At 37.6% G+C, this 24,254-nt stretch overlaps 1 protein-coding gene across 1 annotated transcript in view; it reads right to left on the bottom strand.

Annotated features, from left to right (window-relative positions):
• Positions 1 to 24,254, bottom strand: part of LOC140167856 (xanthine dehydrogenase/oxidase-like) — a 55,405-nt gene that overhangs the window by 19,891 nt on the left and 11,260 nt on the right. Inside the window, exons 7-20 of the mRNA XM_072191147.1 lie at positions 24,041 to 24,109; positions 19,565 to 19,648; positions 18,237 to 18,378; positions 16,671 to 16,835; positions 14,501 to 14,577; positions 13,825 to 13,915; positions 12,055 to 12,164; positions 10,332 to 10,525; positions 7,429 to 7,597; positions 6,232 to 6,318; positions 4,661 to 4,769; positions 4,009 to 4,060; positions 3,068 to 3,185; positions 2,335 to 2,454 (exon numbers count right to left, since the gene is read on the bottom strand). Of these exons, the coding sequence (XP_072047248.1) occupies positions 2,335 to 2,454; positions 3,068 to 3,185; positions 4,009 to 4,060; positions 4,661 to 4,769; positions 6,232 to 6,318; positions 7,429 to 7,597; positions 10,332 to 10,525; positions 12,055 to 12,164; positions 13,825 to 13,915; positions 14,501 to 14,577; positions 16,671 to 16,835; positions 18,237 to 18,378; positions 19,565 to 19,648; positions 24,041 to 24,109 (1,587 nt within the window). The remainder of the gene's footprint in view (positions 1 to 2,334; positions 2,455 to 3,067; positions 3,186 to 4,008; positions 4,061 to 4,660; positions 4,770 to 6,231; positions 6,319 to 7,428; positions 7,598 to 10,331; positions 10,526 to 12,054; positions 12,165 to 13,824; positions 13,916 to 14,500; positions 14,578 to 16,670; positions 16,836 to 18,236; positions 18,379 to 19,564; positions 19,649 to 24,040; positions 24,110 to 24,254) is intronic.

Raw genomic sequence — 24,254 nt, 5'->3', positions numbered from 1 at the left:
CCTGCGGGCAGGTTGCTGATGCTTCAAAGATCATTTGAGTCCAGTGATCTTGAAGTCAGCATAGTTGATGCAGACACGATTCTTGTGTAGAGTTCCACCAGATCTTTACTTCTCGTCATACAAGTGACATTGATGCCCAGGTTGATAACAGTAGTGGTGATCTATTCAGTACTGTGATCATGGAGGCCCGACTGAATATGGAATGGTTGAGATCGGCAGTTTTCTCTTAGGCTGTTTTAGCCAAGTCGACAGCTTTACTCACAACTCACAGAGCTCTTCGCTTCTTCAAGATGATCGATATGAAGTGGCCAGGCGACAGTAGATCTGTCTTTGATCTTCTGAGACAGCCGCCGTGACAGCTGCTCATTACTGATACCAAGTGATGAAATAGCAGCCTCAGTGTCATCACCTCTCCCCCCCAATATCATAGACCCACTCACTCTTGTTCTTCTCTTGTCTCTTGATACTCATTAATAAGCATTGAGTAGGTCCTTGAGATTGGACGATTTTACAGCACCCACTGCATAGCAATAGTCACTATGCATAGCATAGTCATGCGTTTGTAGTCTGGTATAAAGAGGGGCTGCAGTGAATGGATCCTGTGCTCAGTGAAGATTATCAAATCCACGTGTCGAAAGAACAAATTCTTTACCTCTGCGAAACGATTCCTCAGCTCCCCATCTTTTACGAGGACTGTGTGGCTCTTATAGGAGCGCCATGCTGAGTGTTGATTATGAACAGCTTACCCATGGTCTATTCGGGTGCTTCAGATCCACACCCTGCATGCACCATACACATTTAGTTTTTTCGTGGAGAGTTCCACGCACAGGTGAACGCGGGCGCTTGGGTGCCAATGGTCCCTGTCTCATCATCACTTTCAGAACTTGGTGGTTTACTTGAACACTGAGCCTTTGCAAGCTTGTCTGAAGATGATATTGAGATATAATGTAACATGTGATGCATGTAATGACTTCTAGACCCACATTACCTTGACGAGCTGTTGTAAAAATCACCATATGTGTCAAGTTCTGACAAGTTTTTCGTTTTTGTTTGTAAACTCTCCCATTTACCATGTTTACCTTGGACGATAGTATCGGACTACTTAGGCCCTACACGGCTTGCCACATTTCAGTAGACATTGTTAGGGGATGATGATTTGCTGTAGGTAACAAGCAAGCAGTGTTGTAGGTGATCTATGCACAAGTCTCATAGAATATGTTTCTTTCTAAATGTTAATAAATATCTTTGATGCTGCATTCATTCATTATTGATAGGGTGCAGGGCAAAACACACGTAGACCGGAAACCAATATAGACTAAACTCATTTTAATAATGTGAATATATATGTATGTGCGGGGGTGTGTGTGTGCCAGAATGGGATATTCATTAGAGGCTATTATGAAGACTCTACTCAGAGCTCTAATTAGAGTATATTATGAAGGCTATACGACGAATTTGACATTTTTACCTTTCTCAGCTGAAATTCGGCGGCCATCTTGGATTTGAAGGTCAAAAACAGGTCAAATCATTGTTACTTGTAGTTTTTAGTGTCCATCACTCAACTCGGCATGTTGAGAGCTTGAATTAGAGCCTATTATGAAGGCTCTACGACAAATGTGACAATTTAACCTTTCTTAGCTGTGAATCGGCGGCCATCTTGGATTTGAAGGTCAAAAGTTGGTCATATCATAAAATCGACATCAGATATGAATTCCTCGACCCAAAAAACCTCAGAAACATATACTGAACAGCATTGTGGGCCAAACCATTGAAAAAATAATTTTTTAAATGGCCGACGGCGGCCATTTTGGATTTCGGGCTCTCACGGTTTCCGCCCACACTTTCGCGAGGGCACCCCGCTAATTTTTTTTTTATTAACCTTCATAGAAGACAAATCCACTGAGAAACGAACCTTCGCTCTCCACGGTCACGGAATTGCTCTAGATCACCCAACTATCTTCCTTTGGTCCAGTTTTAGACCACAATTTGGCTATTCCATTTAAAATCCATACTACCCCTGTGGAAGATTTTGGAAATATCTTCCACAGGGGGTGTATGAATTTCAAATGCAATGACCACATTAGGCAGCTCCATTTGAAACTCACCCTCCCTCAGTGCAAGATTCAGGTTGAATCTTTCTTAGAGGTGTATGAAATTCAAATGGAGCTGCCTAATTTTAATTTTTGTGCGCTTATCCCACATCTGTCCCAGTCATTTTGGGTCAGCGGGCGATTTGGAAATGTTTTCACCTGCCCGGCTCGGTGGATCCGGTACGCCCCTGGGTGTTTGTGAGAGTGATAAAAGAGAGCGCATCATCATGTGTGCATCACATACCTCAATAGTCACAATAGCAGGTAGGTCTTCATATTGAACTTTGACCTTTTTGGCAGCTTGTTGAGCAATCTCGGGAGTAGCGGCCACTATGGCACCATGAATTTGACCTACAGAGTACACCTGAACAACAGATAGAAAAACAAGAAACAAAATAAACAAAACATCTAGGTAGATCATGAATCAAGTCATTTGGTTTGATTTTTAGCTTGAAATGAGTCAACTGTCAAGTCACTTGAGTCACTATACATAATGGGGTCTAGTCACTGAGTCACCTCAGTGTAAAACTGGTCAGAAGTCACATCTTGTTATTTGTTATATGGCCAGTCTGTGACAATGTCCCCATGGCTCCACAATGAGCATATTGAGTGCCGGAACATTAGCTACATCCAAGTTTTTGCAACCCAGACAGGAGCCCTTCTATGTGTCGAGATGAGCTCTCACACTGTCTCACTCAGTCAAACATTTACAGTTGACCTGGTAAAAACCAATTTATGATAACTTAGGTGGCCTAATGATAAGCGATAACACTGATATGGATCGAAACATGAGGGTGCTATAGATATTTGGGCACTTTTACAGGACAGGCAAGTGTAGCCAACAATTGGGCATTACCCTGATCGGAACTGACTGTAACAAGGTCTTTATCATGGTTCATCCGCCTCACCTTTTATATAAACAAGCCACAGTTAGAGCAGAATTTGATTTGATTTGTTTTCTGATCCAATGAACCCACCTGTTCAGTAACAAAGACCTCCTCCCCATCTGATGTCACATTGTTTCCAGGAACATCTGCTGCTGATACGTATGCTACTACTCCCTCTATTGCCAAAGCCTCATTGGTATCCACAGATCTGTTCAAAAATCAAATCGATCAGCATCACTAACCAAAACAAAATACAACAAACAAGCATTCGGATCACTATCTCAATAGGCCTTTTAAAAAAGAGGAAGGTTTTATTTCAAACTCTAAAGGTGATCTGCAGGTCAAATTGCTAGAATTATACATTAAACACAACTAAACAGACACAATGCAATTTGCAGGCAGCAGCTCAATCAGCGCCAATATTGCAACATTGAAACAAACAACTATACAAACATCCAATCCAACCCAACCCCATCCCCCAGTAGGCAATGACACAACACGTTGGCACAAGCGGGGCTCGAACTCGCAACCTATGGATTATGAGTCGGCCGCCTTATCCACTCGGCCACACATGCTCCCTTTTCAAATCAAGATCGGAAAACCACAGGATTTATTCAATAAGCTAGGGGGTCAAATTGGTGCACAATGAATCAAGCGGAATCACATACCCTTTTGAGTGAAAATACAACATATTTAGCCAAAATCAACATGAGTCATCACACAGAGAAATATTTTCTAAAGGTATTGAACTAACACTTCCACTATTTGGCACTTCACAATGTGACAGTAAAAGAAAGAAAAATGCAAATGTTTGTCGTCTGCGGCACATTTGATTTGGTCTTGATGTGATCTTCCAATATAAATATATATGCAGTAATGACCTAATGAATTCTGTCCATCACTTGGCTCGTTGGATTCGTCTATAGCAAAAAATTGAGATTAGTAGCACATATAGTAATTTTGGAAGATTTTCAAAGGTACAATAAGTGTCTTTGCTCTGTTTGGCCGATTGTGTCGTCAGTCATACTTACAAGACTTTGGCCCTTCCTCGAGTTGTAAGCACTAGAGCCACATGAAGCTCACCTGATCATAGAAAAACAGAAATGAACTAGAGTCAATAGAATCTGGATGCAAGCCGCCGGACATTTTTTATGCCAATTAGCTCATTTGCATATAACTTGAGACAGAAAGGTCGATTTACAAACCTAACACCACTTCCAGTCTTCCTTGTGAAATTTGCCACATTTTGGTACCAAGATCGATATACTTTGGACAATGTTTGACAATTTTTATGCTAATTTGCATATAACTTGATAAACAATATGATGGTGCGTTATCTAATTAAAAAAGAACAAAAAAGGAAAGGAAACGCATTTATTCAAATAAGGGTCAGATTTGACAATTGAGCAGTGGCAACGCATTTTTAGCAATTTTTGAGCCTTTGCAAGGGTTAATCAGGCTGAAGAAAGAATTTAAAGTATGGAAAACTATATATGTCCATGTAGATCTTGTTGCGTTCTACCAGAAAAACAACATATTTGATGCCCTAAATGCTCGACAAAGTTTTTGTGGACCAAAGAATGGAAAAAAGGCTATTGGCACCCGATTTTGTAGAATGAGCGATAAGTAGAAAGTGACCTGAAACTGTTCTGTGTCTCAAACATTACTGCCATACCACATTACCTTCAACTTTGGGCATATCATCTGTGTACACTGCTTCTCCTGATGCTTGCTGTAATGCAGACCTATGCACAATGGGACGGCCAAGGGGAGCTTGGTTCTCAGAAAAAGGCTGGAATATATGTAATAGGCTGTGTTATTGCTGTCTTTATGGCACATTAATTGCTCTATCGGATACAGAATGTCAAGGCAAGTTATATATTGTACTTCTACTCAAGTTTTTGTACTGTCTTCTATTTATACTCATGTTGACAATTTTGTTTTTATATAGCTACATTGTATGACCCCATATGTGTACATCCATATCAAAACGATGCACTTGTCGGCTGCTACATGTGTCTCATTTCACATAATAGCTGGTAATCAAGTACTGGACTCATCTCAAGTGGAGGTCATCCCCAAGTGACATGGTTAAGGAATGTTCTCTGTATTCCTAAACCATGTGACTTGGGGATGATTTGAAGTGATCTGCACTTGAAATGAGTCTGGTATTTATTCCTAGCTATTATGTGAAATGAGACACATGTAGCAGCCGACAAGTGCATCGTTTTTTTATGGATGTACACATATATTGCTACATTGTATCATATTGTAATTTGATTTTTTTTATTGTTAGGCAAAAATAAAACTGAACTGAACTGAACTGATGTACAATACCCATGGTGTTTGGACTCCATCCTTTGACATCTACTGTATGTAATTGTACATGTCACTTAGAGAATAAAGGATAGGAATTTGTGTTATACTATCCTCTACCATGTGATAGACAACAGGCAGGTCCAATATTTTGAGAAATGGATGCCGGTGCATTCTCATTCTTAGTCGGTTATTATTTTTAAAACTAAACACATACCGTTTAAATTAGTAAAAATTAAGTTACTGTCACGAAAAATCCTCTTTTTCTAAATTGAACAAAACTTGTTTACCATTTTAGTTGCACGTACTGCGATCTCGTTCGCATATTATTATAGAACTCGCTACATACGCGCACTTCGAAAAGCGTGGTACTGTGTGATAGACAGCATGAAGAAACCAATAAAGTTCAGTGCTAAAAAGGTAAGCCACAGCCACTGACAAAGAATGAGTGATGAACCGAGAAAATACTATGCCCACATCTTTAAATGTTGCAGCCTAGTGCAATTTCTAACATGTCATTGAAATATATGTATGCTCACACATAGAATGTTTTGAAATACAATTCAACTTTCAGATGTAAGTTACGAAAACCATGACTCAATTGGATGGAATCAGTTCCGAACATTTTTCTTTTTTTCTTCTTTTTTGAAGTCTATCACAAAAAAGTTTGTCAACAACGGCTTTAACAAACTATGGGTGTAATCAGTCTACTGTGGCACTATTTAAAACCAGACTATAGTACTTGGCAATGTCCTTCAGTGGTGTCGGACTGCCTGGGTCACATGAATGCTCTGCAGCTTGCTCAGTGAAAGAAGTGCCTATGTGATGATGACGTGATTCAATTAGAAAATCAAAACCCTATTTCCATGTTTATGCTGTAAACAGCCCCAAATCAGCAGACAACTGAAGAACCTTGACAAAAACTATAATTATCTTACCTCAAACACTGCAGTACCACATGGAGTAGTTCTTGGGAATTCAGACACAATACTGCCAACTGATGTGGGCAAATTGTGACAATGTATCTGTAAACAAAGACAAAATATTTTCTTTCAGCATTGTGCTATTCCAGTTGAAATCCACACTACCCCTGTGGAAGATTTTGGAAATATCTTCCAGTCCACAGGGGGAGTAAGAATTTCAAATGGAATTAGCACATTAATCAACTCCATTTGAAACCCGCCCTCCCTCTGTGGAAGATTCAGGTTGAATCTTTCTCAGAAGGTGTATGAAATTCAAATGCAGCGGCCTAATATGTTCATTCCATTTGAAATTCATACTCTCCCTGTGGAAGATATTTCCAAAATTGACAGGGGTAGTGTGGATTTTAGATGGAATAGCTCATTATTCTGGATATTTGACAGTGTTTAATCTCAAATCTCTCAATAGCTGATAACACAATGTTTAAAACATGCACCGTATGTGTTCCATTAACCGCCTATGCCTCTATAAGCGCCCACCCAGGGACTTCACTACACATGATTCTCCATCATTACGCGGTTCGTAATTAAGGTGGCCCCCACACAAAGGTGTGTGAATAACAAAGGTTTGTAAATACAAATAATGTTCAACATGCAAATAAGCTCATTAATCTTCATAAATATGCAAATAACATGAAACAAAACTATACAGCATATCAGGCCACCATATCCAATTACCAAACCAAGTTTGAAGTTGATCAGTTATTGAGTTTAAACTGCAGAGTGGATTAATGAAAATGTAGGCAAAATATGCAAATCAGCATTAATATTCATAAATATGCAAATAACAAGACACAAAACTATACAGCACATCAGGCTACCATATCCTATCACCACACCAAGTTTGAAGTTGATTGGTTATTGCGTTGCCAAGCAAGGAAACAAAAAAACAAACAACCAGGCAACCATTTGGATGATAACATAAGCCCTACATATATGTGGGGACCAAAAATACACACAACGGCCTTAATAATAATAATAATAATAATAATAAACACATTTTTAGGGCGCATATAATACCACAAGGAAACTCAATGCGCTTACAGAAAAGTTCAAAGCAGCAAAATATATACAAATGCTGCGAAAACATTATATGAAACACATTAAAAATTTAAGGTACAAGACAAAATATATGTCTTGTAACTCTTCACTTACCCCTCTCTCTTTGAGTTGTTTCAGCACTTCTATGTAGAATTTGAAGAAACTTGCAACGACCAAAGAATGTGTATACTTGTCTGATGGAGAGTTTGTAATGTTGAGGTCAGAGGTCAATTCTTCTGCTAAAGATGATGTGGTGTTCTCAAGAAGAGCATTGTCCCACTCTCTGAAAGAGGATAGGAAAAGATGATGTAACCATTCATTGTTGAAAATAAATTATTCTTATTTAGACTTACAAGATTACTGAACAGAAATTAATTTCTGAAGATTTCTCTTCTTATTGTGTCCACACATGTTAGATAGTGTGTCTCCAAGGTGGACACAATTCTTAGCAATGTCATTGTTCTCTGCAAGGTGCAAGGTTTGCATTGACAGGTGTAAAGTCAATAATAAAGCAGTGAAGTTAGCTCAATCGATAAGGCGTTCGACTATGGTATGAGAGATTGCGGGTTCGAAACCTGGCGGTGCCTAGTACACTCTCATGGAAAATTTAAGTTAGCTTGAAATTCCCTTGGACAAGGAACTTACTGCTAATTGTCTCGTTGTAACCCGTACGAAACTCGGGGAGCTGATCCTGGTTACAAAGGTTATTTGTGGAATGTCTAGTAGTCCTGGCCCTGTCCTACAGACCCATATACATTTTTCAAAGAGGAAAGGTCTTCCAAATTCTACTAGGTGGAAAATTCCAAACCCGGGCAAACTCTGTATATGGCCATTTTTTCAAAATGGCCGCCAAAATGTATGATTATGAACCAGGTAAAATGACTATAACTCTGAAACTACTTGACCTAGAGGGGTGATTGAGGTGTCTATCCCCACTAAATCAAGGCTGTCTGATTGAATGAAGGGGTTTTCATGGATGTCTGAGGTCCAGGACACCTGGAATCCAAGATGGCCGTCCGTAGCAACCATATATAATCATCATATTAGCCAGATGACATGACAATAATTCGGAATCTGCCTGACCTACAAGGGTCATTGAGGTGTCTATCCCCACTAAATCAAGGCTGGCTGAGTGAATGAAGGGGTTTTGTGGATGTCTGAGGTCCAGGACACCTGAAATCCAAGATGGCCACCCATAACAACCATAAATCATCATATTAGCCAGGTGAAATGACAATAATTCGGAATCTGCTTGACCTACAAGGGTCATTGAGGTGTCTATCTCCACTAAATTAAGGCTGGCTGAGTGAATGAAGGGGGTTTCATGGATGTCTGGAGGAGCATGAGCAGGCTTGGGAATAAGGAGATTAAGTCCATCGATCTCAGGTGTACTTTCTTCCTTTTCCTCTGTCATGTCTGTCAATCTCTACTCACCTATAACATTAACAAACAAAATTAACAACTAACGTAACATTGGTTAAGTGGGCAACATTATGTACCTATACCCTGAGTCAAATCATTTGCAAATGTGAAAACTGTGCAAAATATGCTTGATTTTCATAGGTACATTGGTTCTAATTAATGACATTTCATTTGATTTATAGTGGTTGCTATGACTGCCATCTGGATTTGGTGTGACTTGATTCAGCGATGTTACACACCTTAATTGCTCTTCTAGATTAAATAGTTACCGAGATATTGTCATTTCACCTGGTTAATGTGAATATTATATGGTTATGGGCGGCCATCTTAGATTGTGGGTGTCCTAGACATCAGACAACCACAACACCCTTCATTCAATTAGACAGTCTTGATTTAGTAGGGATAGAGACCTCAATGACCCTTTTAGGTCAAGCAGATTCCGAATTATTGTCATTTCATCTGGCTGATATGATGATTATGGTTGCTTCGGGTGGCCATCTTGGATTTCAGGTGTCCTAGACCTCAGACATCCCATGAAACCCCCTTCATTCACTCAGTCAGGCTTGATTTAGTGGGGATATACACCTCAATGACCCTTGTAGGTCAGGCAGATTCCGAATTATTGTCATTTCACCTGGCTAATTTGATGATTTATGGTTGCTGTGGGTGGCCATCTTGGATTTCAGGTGTCCTAGACCTCAGACATCCATGAAACCCCCTTCATTCACTCAGTCAGGCTTGATTTAGTGGGGATATACACCTCAATGACCCTTGTAGGTCAAGCAGATTCCGAATTATTGTCATTTCACCTGGCTAATGATGATTTATGGTCGCTTTGGCGGCCATCTTGGATTTCAGGTGTCCTGGACCTCAGACATCCATGAAACCCCCTTCATTCACTCAGCCAGCCTTGATTTAGTGGGGATAGACACCTCAATGACCCTTGTAGGTCAAGCAGATTCCGAATTATTGTCATTTCACCGGGCTAATATGATGATTATGGTTGCTACGGGCGGCCATCTTGGATTCCAGGTGTCCTGGACCTCAGACATACATGAAACCCCCTTCATTCAATCAGACAGCTTTGATTTAGTGGGGATAGACCCCTCAATCACCTCCCTAGGTCAAGTAGTTTCAGAGTTATTATCATTTTACCTGGTTCATTTAAAGTACATTTTGGCAGCCATTTTGAAAAATGGCTGTATACAGAGTTTGCCCGGGTTTGGAATTTTCCACCTAGTAGAATTTGGAAGACCTATGCATACCCTACTCGAATCAACTTTCAAACTTTCCTCTTTGAAAAATGTATACGGGTCTGTAGGACAGGGCCTGGAGTATAGGGTGTGCGCTCTTGTAGCAGCAAAGTCCCTGAATTGTTGTTAAATGGGTTATGGAATGATATGGGGCCATTGTGGTCAGCAACAACCTATAAAGTGTGCTGAGGCTTGTGGATTAACATCTAGGTGTTGTGCCTGTGCGTAGCGCACTATAAATCACTGCGCTTTTTTTTGTACGCACATGCAATGCACACTTTGTGGATAGAACCTTGTTTTCAGATGACCGTGCAAAGGGTGAATAGTATCATATTTCCTTACTTGTCAGCTGTTTTCATGGTAGTATTCTTTGCAAACACAGGCACATTTTTTGCACACAGACCAATGTACACAAAAGTAGCTGTCTTGACAACTACACTGTTCCCTTCAAATGTCACATTGTACACCGCATTCAGAATGGCGGAGTCTGACTGCTGTCTTCTTGGTGTTAGTTTGTAGGCTGTTACATACTGATCCTGAAAGACAAATAAATACAAGTAAAACAAGGCTAAATGTGACACAACATGGAGGTAAATATACAGGGTACAAATAGAGAGTTCAGTAGCAAATCAAGATAAACACCATTTCAAACATTTAGAGATAAGCCCTATAATGCTTGCTTTATATGAATTGCTTTACCAAATATACATTTACATGCCAATATCTTATATTGAGAAAACTGGATACCATATTGATATAAAATTGGATCGATTGAGCCCAATATTTATTGTTCGAGCTATAAGTTTTAAAATATTGGACGAGACGAGTCGAGTCCAATATTTTAAAACTCATAGCTTAGACCAATAAATATTGGGCGAAAAGCATCAATTTGATCATTATTATGTGTAGGATCCAATATTATTACAACTTGGATCCATCAAAACATAATAATGGTAAAAAGCGTATCCTTAATAAATGCCTCTACCATTTGTGATGTGATCAAGCAAAATGAGTCGAATGTTAGGAATATTGGTTTTGAGATACAGCCAAAATAGTATTCAACTTGTTCCTTTATCATTCTGAGCAACACTAAAATGGCCATATCTCTGGAACCGTAAGTCTAATTACCGTATTCGTCCGAGTATAGTCCCACGTTCGAGTATAATCCCACCCCCCATTTTTCGAAAAATTTCAGAAATTTAAAAAAATTTCCCTGGACCTAGACCTCTTATATAGTTGGTAAATTTCCATGGAACTAAACCTAGATGCTAGGATAATTCATGGTTAAAAAAAAAAAATAAAAAAATAAAAAAATTTCAAGATATTTTGTATTTTTAATATGAAAATTGATAATTTGTATTCATGTCATACTCTATTAATGATTTCAAAATGCATTGAATTTTTTAGGTCAACCATGAATGATCCTAGCATCTAGGTCTAGGTCCAGGGACACTCCAAAACCGGAAAAAATAAACTTAAAAAAAAAAAAAGAAATTGAGTATAATCCCACCCCAATTGTGAAACATTTTCACATAAAAACGGTGGGACTATACTCGACCAGTACGGTATGACAGGGTTTTGAGCAAAACAAAGCGCTGAGAATGTCTCATTTAATGAAATTGAAAACTGAATTTTGATTTTGATCGGCATCAGACTAATTTTGCTTGATCGCATCACATTTTTCTTCCACCAAACTGTTCTTTAAATGCTGAAAATACCATACAGTATTCATATTTTCAAACATGTGATCGCCAAATTCACGATATCCATTGTTATCAACCACACAGTGTTTACAGTATTTGTAGAAATAACATATTGTTTGTGGCCCACTGGAGCATGCAATGTTTTTAATGGAAATTATCATTGTAAAAAGGACCTTTAATTAATGCCCCCCTTTTGGAAATTGCAACGCCATAGAGAATACAGTATATTGGTTTTTGCATCTGAACTCTTATATAGTTGGTAGAATTCAACTGAATGAGTTACCTTCAGTCATCTAAAACGTTGGTAAAATATGACAAATTGTTTAAGGGTTTATAATATATATTATATATGTAGCTCATACCTGGGTACTATAGGGTATCTCTACACTAATAAGAACTTCCTCTGGGTCTATAGCACTAGCTACTGTTTTCTGATGGAATGTTTGGTCCAAAGCTATCTGCCTTTCTTTGCCTATTTAAAAGAAAAACAAATTATAAGGTATCGTTTATATGATAGAACAGAAAAATGTTCTGTTACAGACTGTTTCTGTTGTTATTGCATTATATTGGAATTATTATTATATAGTCTTGTTCAAGACGGTTTTACACAATGGCCAGCTAATCTGGCAGTTGGCAGTATAAAGCGACTGAGTTAATCTCCTCAGCCGCTTTATACTGCCAATAATATCAACTAAATTTCTGCATTGATCATTTATATTTCGCACCACTTGCCCGCGAAGCAAGCACTCATGGCCATTGGAACTGTCAGTTTTATCTTGATGGTTTTACAAACCGTTACACGATCGGTCGGCTTCTTCAAGCCAACCATCTTGTTAAACTTGTTTAGCTCATTAATGTATGTATGTTAATGAGCCCAATGCACTGACAAAATTTTTCTTCTTTGCCCTACTTATGGAATAGAATCAATGATGTGCATTTGATCTTTGTTGACACTGATTAAGGCTATACACTATCTTAAAATCTTGCGAATGGTAGTGAGCTTTGGCAAAATTGCATTGCTCAATTCATAGCGTAGTATGTAGAAGAATTCAAATATCACAGATACACTTTTGTAGGTCCTGTGGTTCTTGAGTTATGTTGTAAAGAGGGCTGAAACAACAACACTTTTGCAAAAAGTACATAACTCATAAGCAACAATATACATGTATTAAGCAAGTTTTCAAAGTATATGATTTGTAGAATAAACTTTTGCAAAACATTAAAGTGTTATTTTTTAATAATAATGTTTCTGAATGCTCGTCTTGAAGAAACCAGTTTACCCATGCCGAAAATGGTCGCGTCCATTAAAATGACTTTTTTTTTTTTTTTTTCACATTTTGCCCTTGTTCCTTTAATAGACCAATATCCTGATGTGTCATCAGCAAAAGTACTTAAAGAATACTTATAGCCTTATAAGGCGCCCTTGCTTGTAAAGTATTAAGAAATAGTAATTAATCAATAATGATTATCTTTTCAAATATATAGGTTATTTTCCTACAAAGCTACAAGGATGCTCGGGAACATCTTGCAGGCTCCAGCAAAGGAAAAGAACAAATCTTTAATTTAAAAATGCTTCTAAGGCTTCAGCGTTTTGCTTTTAAAGGTTCCTTGCTTGTAAGCAGTTTCCCTTACAATATTTAGCGTAACTCACCATATCAGCTTTTGCTCAACATTTTTTGCTTGTAAGCAGCTTCCCTTACAAGCGTAATTCACCCTATTCAAATCATATTATGTGTCCCTTTTAGGTACCTCATCTGAAGGCTATTGGCCTGCGTGGCATCACACAGTTCCGTTGCTTTTTATTTACCGGTATTCCATATATTATCTATTTTCCCATATTTGCATCTTTTTGTATGCTTAACGCTTGCTGAAGCCTTAGCCAATTTTGCTTTTTATATACGGTAAATTGTTGTTGTCTTTATTATTATATGTAAAGGATTTTTGCAATTAGCAAAATAAATGCCTGATCCTAGCGGAGGGCTGATGTGTGGCAAAATGTGATATTTTTCCCATCTCTCCTTTCTCGGTCTTTGGGTAATATACTGATTTAGACAATGAAAATCAATTTTTTGGCTGCTTCGACCAACATTACAGCATCTACCCGTATTAAGTTCACAGAAGGAACTTCTTACCTCCAGCTTTTGCAACAGTCACATGACACCCAACAGCCAATAAGATTGCAGAGATATCTGTTGCTCCTATCATAATATGACCTCCCAAAGTCTGCAGTTAAAATAAAATAACAAAACAAAGATATGTTAAAGTGGGAATATTTGCACTAAATTAATTTTCACATTTTTCAAATACTTCTTTTAGCTTGTGCAAAGAGTAAAGAAAACTAAAATTAGTGAAATTTTAATATTCAAAAATACAAGGTTGAAATGTTTTTAAGGCACAAACATTTGTTGAATAAATTTACAGTAATGTACATAAAATGTACAGAGATGTGTGCAAATCAGGCATTTGGTTATGCAACATCATATGTTCCATTCTTTCAAATAAATTTTGTGCTCATTTACTAGGTTACGTGAGAAAATTCCATTAAGTTCCTGAGATAGAATAATTCATGATAGACATAAAAAGTTTATAACTTTAGAACTTTTAAGTTCTAAAGTTAACTTAAAAGTCATCTGTGACTTGGGTAGGTAATGAGCAAGTTAAGGATAGTAATAACAAATTTTCAAAATTTCTGATTTTGATCTGAGAGGATCAGATTGTGATATGATTATCCTGCACCTATACCGTGAAATGCTAAATTGATCATTAATATGGAGACAAAATTGCAATAAAAACAAAATATTGCCTTACCGCAACATTTCTGATCTGTTGTCCAGCATATCTGTTCAGCATGGTATCAATGGCAGCTAGTATTCTTGTTTGGGGCTCTGAAAAGATTTATTAAAAACGTACATGTAAAACAAAACAATATTCTCACTTTCAACTCAAATTGAGACTTCTGAATAGCAAATATTGCTATAAAAATGCATGCAAGATTTAATAGATAAATTTGACATTTGCATATTTGTTTATGAATAAAAATCCACTTGCATATTAGGTTGTAGGTTGGATGGAGCAGGTAGTGACATAAATCCATCTTGAAAAGTTTGGAGTGGGCATTTGGCCTGAATTGTCAAAGAGTGGCTAAAAAGAACAAAACATTGGGTGATCTTGCAAAAAAAAAATGGATGGGGACATATCCCTGCATCTACCAGAATTGACACCCATGGGAGCAGGGTAGTGTGGCACACCTGACAGTTCTTTTCAGGCAGGCCAGCTTTATAATCCACATTATATATATCGAGCAGAAAATCAACAATTAAGGTGTTCATGTATATCTTTTTCTAGGCAAAATTCACCTCAATTATGGGGGAAAAAATTAGTGTAAAATTGCCAATTTTGTCCTGGTTCAGTCATTTTTAGAGTGGGATATACTTAACATGCCCAAATATTTCTAGTACATATTCTCAACTTAGTATACCATATAAAAAAAATGATGCACACAGTAAAATTTTCCTGATGACAATGAAAAAATATTTACAACACGGAAACATTGCAAGAGCTTTAATATTTTGGAGATATGCAAAGAAATGTCAACTCTTCACAAAAAGTAATGCAGTCGTGACAAATACACCTATAGCTCTGGAACTATTAATTGTATTCACAATATTTTAGCATAGAAAGAAAGGTGGTTTATGTAAACACATTTTGATACCCCATTTGCCCAATTTCGTTCAATATTAACAATTAACACACCTATGTATTTTTAACGAAAAAATCCTGAATTTAATTAAAAGTTGCAGTGTACCGATTTGAATTTAGTGCAAAGATAATCAAAATGCACGCACACGAACCAGCTTTCTTTCAATGTTAACCCATGAGAACTACCTGCTGATTGGCCAAAATGAATATTGTGTCCAATTTTGAACCAATCAAGAAGGGTATTAATGAGATCATCTGCAAATGCAAGTTTGGCCATAAATAGTTTAAAGCCTAGTCATAAATGGCAATTGAAATGATGAGCATTTCAAGTTATCAACCAATCAGAAATGCTGTTAGATGACCAGTAGTGTCCAGGGGGTTAAAATATTGTGAATGTGATTAATTGTTATGACGCTATAGGCGAATTTGTATGGCTGTGTTACTTTTTGTGAAGACTTTACCAGGGCTGTGACACTAATATTCAATCCCTGTATAAAAAGTGAAGTCACTTCGCCGGCAATTTGATTGACATTGATTGACGGTTGCTATGCCGGTTGCTATGCAATCCAGTGCGCAACCTAAAACTTACGTACTTGTACACAGCTATGATGCGCGTTACTGCTTAATCGGTTAAAAGGACTTATCCTGTATTTATTTGACAGCTTTCGTCCATGATTGACAGTTCTTGAACATTTCAGTGCGCAAATTAGTCTTAGTTCCAGACGTGCATGTACACATACGATTGTAACACAATTTGAAAGTATGTTTATTTGTTTTAGGAAAGAAATACCCTTTTCATTACATTTTGTGTTAGTAGAGAGAAAATTAGACGCATTCGTTACTTGTTTTATTGATTTTTGAACTAATTTTATGTAATGAAATATGCACATTTAGACCGCTGCAGTACAAACGGCAGTCCGTCTTGATCAAGTCTAACATCGTCAGGCTAAAATCTCCTCAATCTTGAACGACTGTCGAGGAAGTCTATTTCGAGCTATTTTTCCCAAGATGGCGCACATCGACTCCTAGCTACTTGGTTTTTCACAATACGATAGTAATGGAAAGAAACGACCAATTGTTCGCCGTTTTTCGCCATTTAATATTTTTTGAAACGATGACGTAAACATGCATCACCTCTTCCACAGTAAATACACTCCTACACAGCTTTACCATCACATGCATGATCGCGCATTGGGTGTGTGACTAACTTCATTTCCGCAAATGAGTGGCTTATCCTATAGTATATTAGTACTTGAGAATCCTTGACTTTACAATGTACCTGTCAGAGATGCTATCTGAGTCTTCACAAAAATCTGCAGCTGATCCATGGTAACCATAGCACCGACCTTTAACCCTAGGTCATTTGTTTCCATTACTTGTAGTTCTTTAATGTTTGATGTGTGCAACACAACGTCTTGATGGGGTCGGAAATCTTTGGTCACTCCTAAGGAAATGAAATAACAAATGAAACAAGGAAATTTGAATATCCACATTGTACTCAATCTAATTTGCATACATGAATGTTATGCCCTTATAAGGTGCTTATTATAGAAGTCATAATAAGGGTGAGCATGGTCTAATGGTTAGGGTACTTGCCTTTAGTGCATGAGGTCCTGGGTTCAATTCCCGGCGGTGGAGATTTGCTGGGATATTGACTTGGAAAAAAAATGTCTGAAATTAATTGGCAACATCTGTAGATTAAATTCAGACATCCGCTCTCCCCATGATTAATTTAGAATTGGGTAAATGAATCATGAAAGTACTCCGTCCTTCGGAGGGACGTTAAGCTGTCGGTCCCGTGTACAGCGAGCTGTACCTGTACATGTATCTCGCAGTCAGTTTCGAAAAGAGTAGGGTGTTAGCCCCTGACTGTTCCCAACCCGTCCCTGGTGTTCAAATGGACCCCAATGGAAATAAGCTTCAATAGAGACTTTCTTGGGTTATCCAGGGTTGTCAAAAACCCGAACAAATCAAATCAAAAGTCATATATAATTTTACACTTCACTAATTAACTGTTTCACTTATTTTTAATTGTCAAATTGTAATTTTTGAAGTAGCTACATGGAGCAGTTCTATTTGAATTTGCCTTAAGTTTTTGACTTGAATTTGTTTTTAAACTACATATACAGCATGTGGTTTTCGCTGTTTGATTTTATATTTTGTTGTATGTCCCTGAAGAAGAGCAGTTTATCTGCTTGAAACATCAGGATTTTTTTGCCTGTTTGTTGTTTTTTTGTCTGCTTATGTGCACAGAGATTATCATCACTTCCAGTGCACTTTTTAATTGTTTTCCTGACACTTCTGTGGGCTTCGGCCATCAAACTTTCCCAGTTTTTGTGCCTACATTGGTTTTTTTGTTTAATGTGTCTGCTTATGTGCACAGTGATTTTCATCACTTGTTCCAGTGCACTTTTGCATCCCATTGATCCCTGTTGTTTTTGCAGGTTTAACACTTCTATGGGCCTTGTGCTGTCTAGTCTTTATTTTACTTGTTTCCCCAAGTCAAGTTGGTGTAACTTGCTCTTTTTCTTTCCATAGCATTTTCACTTTAATTTACAGTATCTGTTGTTCCTCTGCCATATGTGACACGATCTGCTCCATGGAGGCCAAAGGAGGCATTTTTTAAAATTGAGTCACTATAATTATTACCTTATACAAACATTCAGCTATCATATACTGAAAATGCCTAAGGTCTAGCATACTTGGTTTCAAAGTTCTGAAATTTTGTGATGTGTATTTTCTTATGCATTTTTATTGTTTTGTACTCCATATTTTTGTCTTTATCTCAATTTCAAATGCCGCCCTTGGCCCCATGGACCAGATTGTGTCACATAATTTCATTTACCTAGATTAGTATTCCCTGCTATAATATGAGCTGTAGGATACTTGGCTTTAAGTTGCAGCAGTTCATTCAGATTGGAAACCGATATCCATGTCTGTCGCTCACTCCTAAACTCAACTGTCTTCTGAAATTGTTCCACTGAAGTCTGAGTAACAAAGCACACAACAACAAAACATTAACCCTGTAATAGAGTCCATATAAAGAACTCACAAAAAGTAATGCAGCCGTTATAAATACACCTACAGCTACAGAACTATTAAATGTATTCACAATTTTTTAGCAAACGAAGGATGGTTTATTTACGTGCATTTTAATACCCCATTCGGCCAATGTTGTTCAATATTAACAACACATTACTATTCTGCAAGAGAAATACACACATTTAAAGTTGCATTTATTTGTATTGATTTCAAATTCAGTGAGCCCTTCAACTGATAATATTAAATACCTGTACACAAAATAAAGGTTACTCCAAACGAATATGGAATGTATTATAATGTCCCATGGGGGTTGGTTTACATTAGATTAAGATTAGATTATATAAGATTAGATTAGGTGACCTATTTGTTGTACAAACCCCCCCCCACCCCAAGGCGAGGTACATGTACCCACCTTAGGATCTTGTAGGATTCAGGCTGAGGCTGGTTATAGGGCTATTAAGTCAAGATGACAGATTAGCAACATTTTGGGAAACTATGAAAATTTGATACCAGATTAATTTTGCTCTCAGGAAATCAGGATTTGGGGAAGTACGAGGTATGTGGATAAGGCACTTTTTAATATTTTCTTCATGGGTTTTCCTTTTTGTCGTATCATTTGGGATATCATTCCAACACTAACTCATGACAAATACTGCCTGAAATCGCTCACAATGACAAGAACAGTCATTTTGTACGAAACATATCCCGACATGCAGCAGAACGTTGACATCGGCTTTCTCACCTGTGGTTTGGGTGTCATTAGCTGTTAATGATTGGTCAGTGAATTGGGTGTATTTCAAAATGGGAGGTCAATACCAAGGGTATCTTTTTTCCAGATCAAGTCAGTGTAAAGGTCCCATATGTCACATATGAGGTCAGAGTTTTGGGTTGAAAGGGCAGTGCCTGCTCTTAGTCCTCTATGATGATAACATGCATACATGAATCCAGCCAGTTGGGCCATCAATTCTACAAATTTGCTGCCTAACATTCTGATTAGTTGTTGTGACCTATTCAATTGATACCTGGCAGACAGGCAGGTATTTTTGAAATATAATCAGCCAAACAGCAAAGTTACACACCAATTAATGGCACGCCTGGGGTGTTGGACACAGCCCTGGTTGTATACTTTACCATAAGTTCTGGGGGAAATATGACATCTTGTGATGGGTCATACTTGCAGTCCATGAGATCACTGGTGCGATATAACTCTGTACACTGAAATCAAATGAAACGCAGAAATATTGATATGCAATACATACATGTATACAGTGGCGGCGCCAGGAATTTTGTCAAGGGGGCATATTGCACAAAATTGCTGCAGAGTGCACACCAGTAAATACAAGTCTACTACACCCTGGGAGGACAAAATCAGTGTTTCAAATGAGGAAACGTGCAACACAACTTAATCTACCAAAACACGTTTCAAAACGTAAAAAGGGGCCAAGTTTAAAAAATCTTTCCTATGTGGCTTTTCACCCTTTTTAAAACTTGGTCCCATTCAGTAAAGTGGTACCGTAATAACATGAAGAATGAGTCCTAATTTCTACATGCAACAATTAGGTTTAAGACTGTTCGAAAGCGGTGCAATATGACGTAGGTTATGTATTATCAAAAACATTTGAAGGTTTATGTTTCATTATATTGCGTGTTCATAAAGAGTAGTAGAGTATTATATATACTTAGCAAATTGACTGTCTGTCAACCTGTTACATATTATAGGCCCTACATCTGTACATAAGGCGCAGGATCGCACAAGACGATGAAGAATTTAACAAAGTGAGTATTTGCTACTTTTGCTTAAATCAAAATACATTATAACGTCTTTACGGAAAAACTTAAATCAAGCACGAACATTAATTAATTTACTCTACAAAATGAACACTGACAACTAAGAAAACAAACAAGTAGCCTAAAGATGACTTCGTATGGGTCTTTAGAAACTTTCATAAATGGGACCAAGTTTAAAAAGGGTGAAAAGCCACACAGGAAAGATTTTTTCGTTTTACGTTTTGAAACGTTTTTTGGTAGATATTAATTCTTTTTTTGAGGTAAAAAGATATTGCGCGGTAAGTGGTTCTTTGTAGCCATGCGAGGCGAAGTAGTTGGATATCCATATTTCGCGGTTAATGGTTCTTTGTAACCCTGCTGGGGCAAACTAGTTGGATATCCATATTTATGCGATGAGTGGTTTTTGAAGCTTCGAGGGCAAACTAGTTGGATATCCATATTTCGCGGTTAGCAGTTCTTTGTAGCCCTCTGAAGGGCAAACTTGTTGGATATCCATATTTCGCGGTTTGTGGTTCTTTGTAGCCCTCTTGAAATAAACTAGTTGGATATCCATATTTCATGCGGTGAGTGGTTTTTACAGCTTCGAGGGCAAACTAGTTGGATATCCATATTTCGCGGTTAGCAGTTTTTTGTGTTCGATATCCTCATTGCGCGGTTAGTGGTTTTTAAACGACCTGTAACCACCCCAATCAGCTGCATGGGGTAAAAGAATTATTTAAAAATAATATGAACCCTATAGTTCAGCCAGGGACTGGAAACGACATATTGATGACTATATATAGAGTGTATTCAATAAACCCAAGCGGAACGAGAGCTGCTAAGTAACCGCTATCCTAACCATAAACACATGCATTATGAGACAACGAGTGTTCCATTTCCTCATAGCTTATCACGTTGTACACACGTCAGTCGAATTTGGCGGTGTTGGTTTGTTAGCCCTCCAAGTTATAACATCGTTCACTTTGTGATGATATCATTTCAAGAGGTTACGTTCCGATTAACATGATTAAGCTAAACAGCCCATGGAAGAATTTTATGCATGAGCATTGAGCAACCACATCAATGATGTAGTAATGAATACCCTCTATTGTTATCGGATTAATTTTACGACCTTCGATTACATGGGAGTAGCAACGAGGACACGGTGTTTGATTTCACTCACATAATAGATCAATATTGACCTTCATCCAGCAAGGATCAGCCAAGCACTACAGTGGCCAAGCACAAAAGGTTTCTTGTTATCTCTTCAAGTATTTTTACCTTAGGTCTATAATCATAATGCAGGCCTAAATCCCGGGCCTAAATTAAGTGTACTGTTCGAGTAGGAGGATTTGTTTGATATTATTCTTGATTTTGAATAATATTATAGTACCTGTTTGTTTCCATATCGGTTATTAAAATTACAATTCACCACATACACATTCCAGTTTAAGAGAGTTTATAATGAATAAATGAATAGGTGTTATTATTTGAATTATAATTATTTAGGGAGGAGAGTGTTTTAGGATTTTGTTAGAAAAGGGATGATTGTTGATCATGTTTATTTTATTGTTGTATGTATTTTCCTGTCATTTCCTGCAAACCTAATAAAGATTTTTTTTTTTTTTTAATAAAGATATTTTGATAATTGAAAATAGTCTGTATCATAAATCGTAGAGGTTGAAAGAGTCAACAAGCATCAGAAATTATAATTTGCCATGGAACTTGGTCATATTTTCATTTGAAATATAACTGGATGTTAGGGTCTGCATGCATGGTATGCATAGTATGATGATATACAGACACTGACCTTTCCCTAAAACTATTAAGCAGCAAGTTGTGTATCACACCCACCATGGGTTCGAACCCCTTTATTGTATTTTATTGTTAAACCTGAATAGCGTGATTACTTTTGAATGAGCGGCAGCACATATATTTTTTTCCTCACATCTACTCTGTAGTACAAAGCTGTCTTTTTATCTAGTGTTTAGACAATGTTTACTCAACCATTGCTATCAATGGATGTTGCCATTTTTTATTTTTCTAACTTTTGAAATGCCCAAAATGAATCAATAAAACCGTGTATAAGATATTTGCGGGGATATTTGGGCGCGATTACAAAAAATTAGAAAATAAATGGGCACTTCTGGGTTGGGTATCTATAGAGGCCCTGCATGAAATTATTGATTGGCTCCAAACTAAGAATTTGAACCGGTGTCCTTCACCGTAGTTATGGCGGAGTACAGTCCATTCAATCAAATGTTGTCATCAACCTATTTGATCGTAGTGCAGGGTTATGTGTGTGAGACGAACTGTCACGGTAGATTGCAATCATGCTTTTGTTGAATGCATTTGAGTAGTCTGCCATATTTACGGGATGATACGTCACATGCAATGCCTCTATAGATTCTATAGAATTTAAGTATGATATATTTTTGATGGTAATATATTTTCACTTTCAAAGTTTGTAGTTTTCATAATTGCAATTTCTGAATATTATATAAAAAGCGGAATAAGTCTATAAATGTAAGAGTATGGGATCATTTTGAATGTTAATAAATGCGAAACGCCGGCGGTAGACACCTGCAAGATCAGGGATTGCCGCGATTCTTGCAGTAGCTTTTATGAATAGAATACAATAGTGGATACAATAGCGGAACAATAGAGCTCTCCTACGGGTAAATAAACCTTGTCGCGTTTTGCTAAATTTCACTTCTTCTTTTTCATGAACTAACCGTTATTTCATTAAGTAACCGTTATTTTTTAAAACTTGGCAAAACCTCGACGCGAGGTTTTTAATTTAATACATTAGAAAAGGCTTAAAACCCAACTATTAGGCCCCGATTCATATTTAATCCTCATTTAGGCCTGGGAAATAGATTGTCTGTGAAAAATGAGCAGGATCCGACTTTTTATGACAATTTGGCTAAACTTTCAAAATGTGTTACATTTCAGAAACACCAAGGTATTTGTGAGGTGGTGTAAGCTGTATGGGCTATAGGGTGTTCTAGTCTGCAATTTTCTGTGAAAAAATGCTGGACTCCGTATATAATTTCTACAATGGATGTCTTTATCTGACCTTTGTCTTGCAGAAAGGGCAAGTTTTGAAGAACTGAGTTGCTCTGGAGTCAAGAAAATGATGTTTCCCCGTACTCTGTTTGTACACAAAGTCAATGGGGGCTATTTACTGGTGTGCACCCTACATAAAGTGGACATTTTGGTAATTTTTGAGTTTTACTGCGGGACAACCGGGGGGGCAAAAATATTTGGGAGGGTATGCCTCCCTTGACCCTCCTTCTCCATAGTGCTACCACTGCATATATATAATAGTGTGGACTTCCCTTCATAATCACTAGGTTGCAGGTCCAACATTGATGGTCCACCATGTTATACTGTGGAGCCCAAACACTTTGAATCAGTGTCGCGCTCCGATTTTCAAAAGGGGGGGGGGGATAAAATTTCATGATTTCCCAAACTGCTCAAAAGTGCTTGGAACAAAAAATTTTTTTAAAGATTTATTTTTCATTATTAATTAACTATGCTTTTAACAGTACTGATATTGTCTATTGCATCCATCTTCTCCTTCCCACGATTAGGTGCATTTCCAGCTATTTCCATGAGGGTTTGTGTTAATTTTTCTCCCAACTAGGTGCATTTCCCCCAGCTTGGTGCATTCCCCCCCCTTTTGAACACTTCGACACTCTTCCCTGTGAACTCAGGCACAAAACTTGACTGCACCTATAATGATTTGCTTCATGTGATTCTCAATGTCATAATTTTCTAGCACCAGAAATAAAGTTAGACTCCCCATTTTTTGGAAGAATAAGTAAATCTGTTTACCACATTTTCTACAGGTACATCACTTGGTTTCCTATTTCTGCAACACTCTTCACCCATGGCACAGCCATCCTGAAATAAACAGAACCAAATTTTTATTACACAATTCGTTGCCGTTCTTTTTTATGAACATTTTCATTTTACATATAAAGTCTATGGAGATTAATATTAGACAAGCCTGAAAGGGTGCTATAGCCTCGTTTTATGCCGTTTATAA

This window comes from Amphiura filiformis, chromosome 13, assembly GCF_039555335.1.
Source record: "Amphiura filiformis chromosome 13, Afil_fr2py, whole genome shotgun sequence".
In the NCBI taxonomy this organism is placed as follows: domain Eukaryota; kingdom Metazoa; phylum Echinodermata; class Ophiuroidea; order Amphilepidida; family Amphiuridae; genus Amphiura; species Amphiura filiformis.
This window is presented reverse-complemented; position numbering and strand designations above follow the sequence as displayed.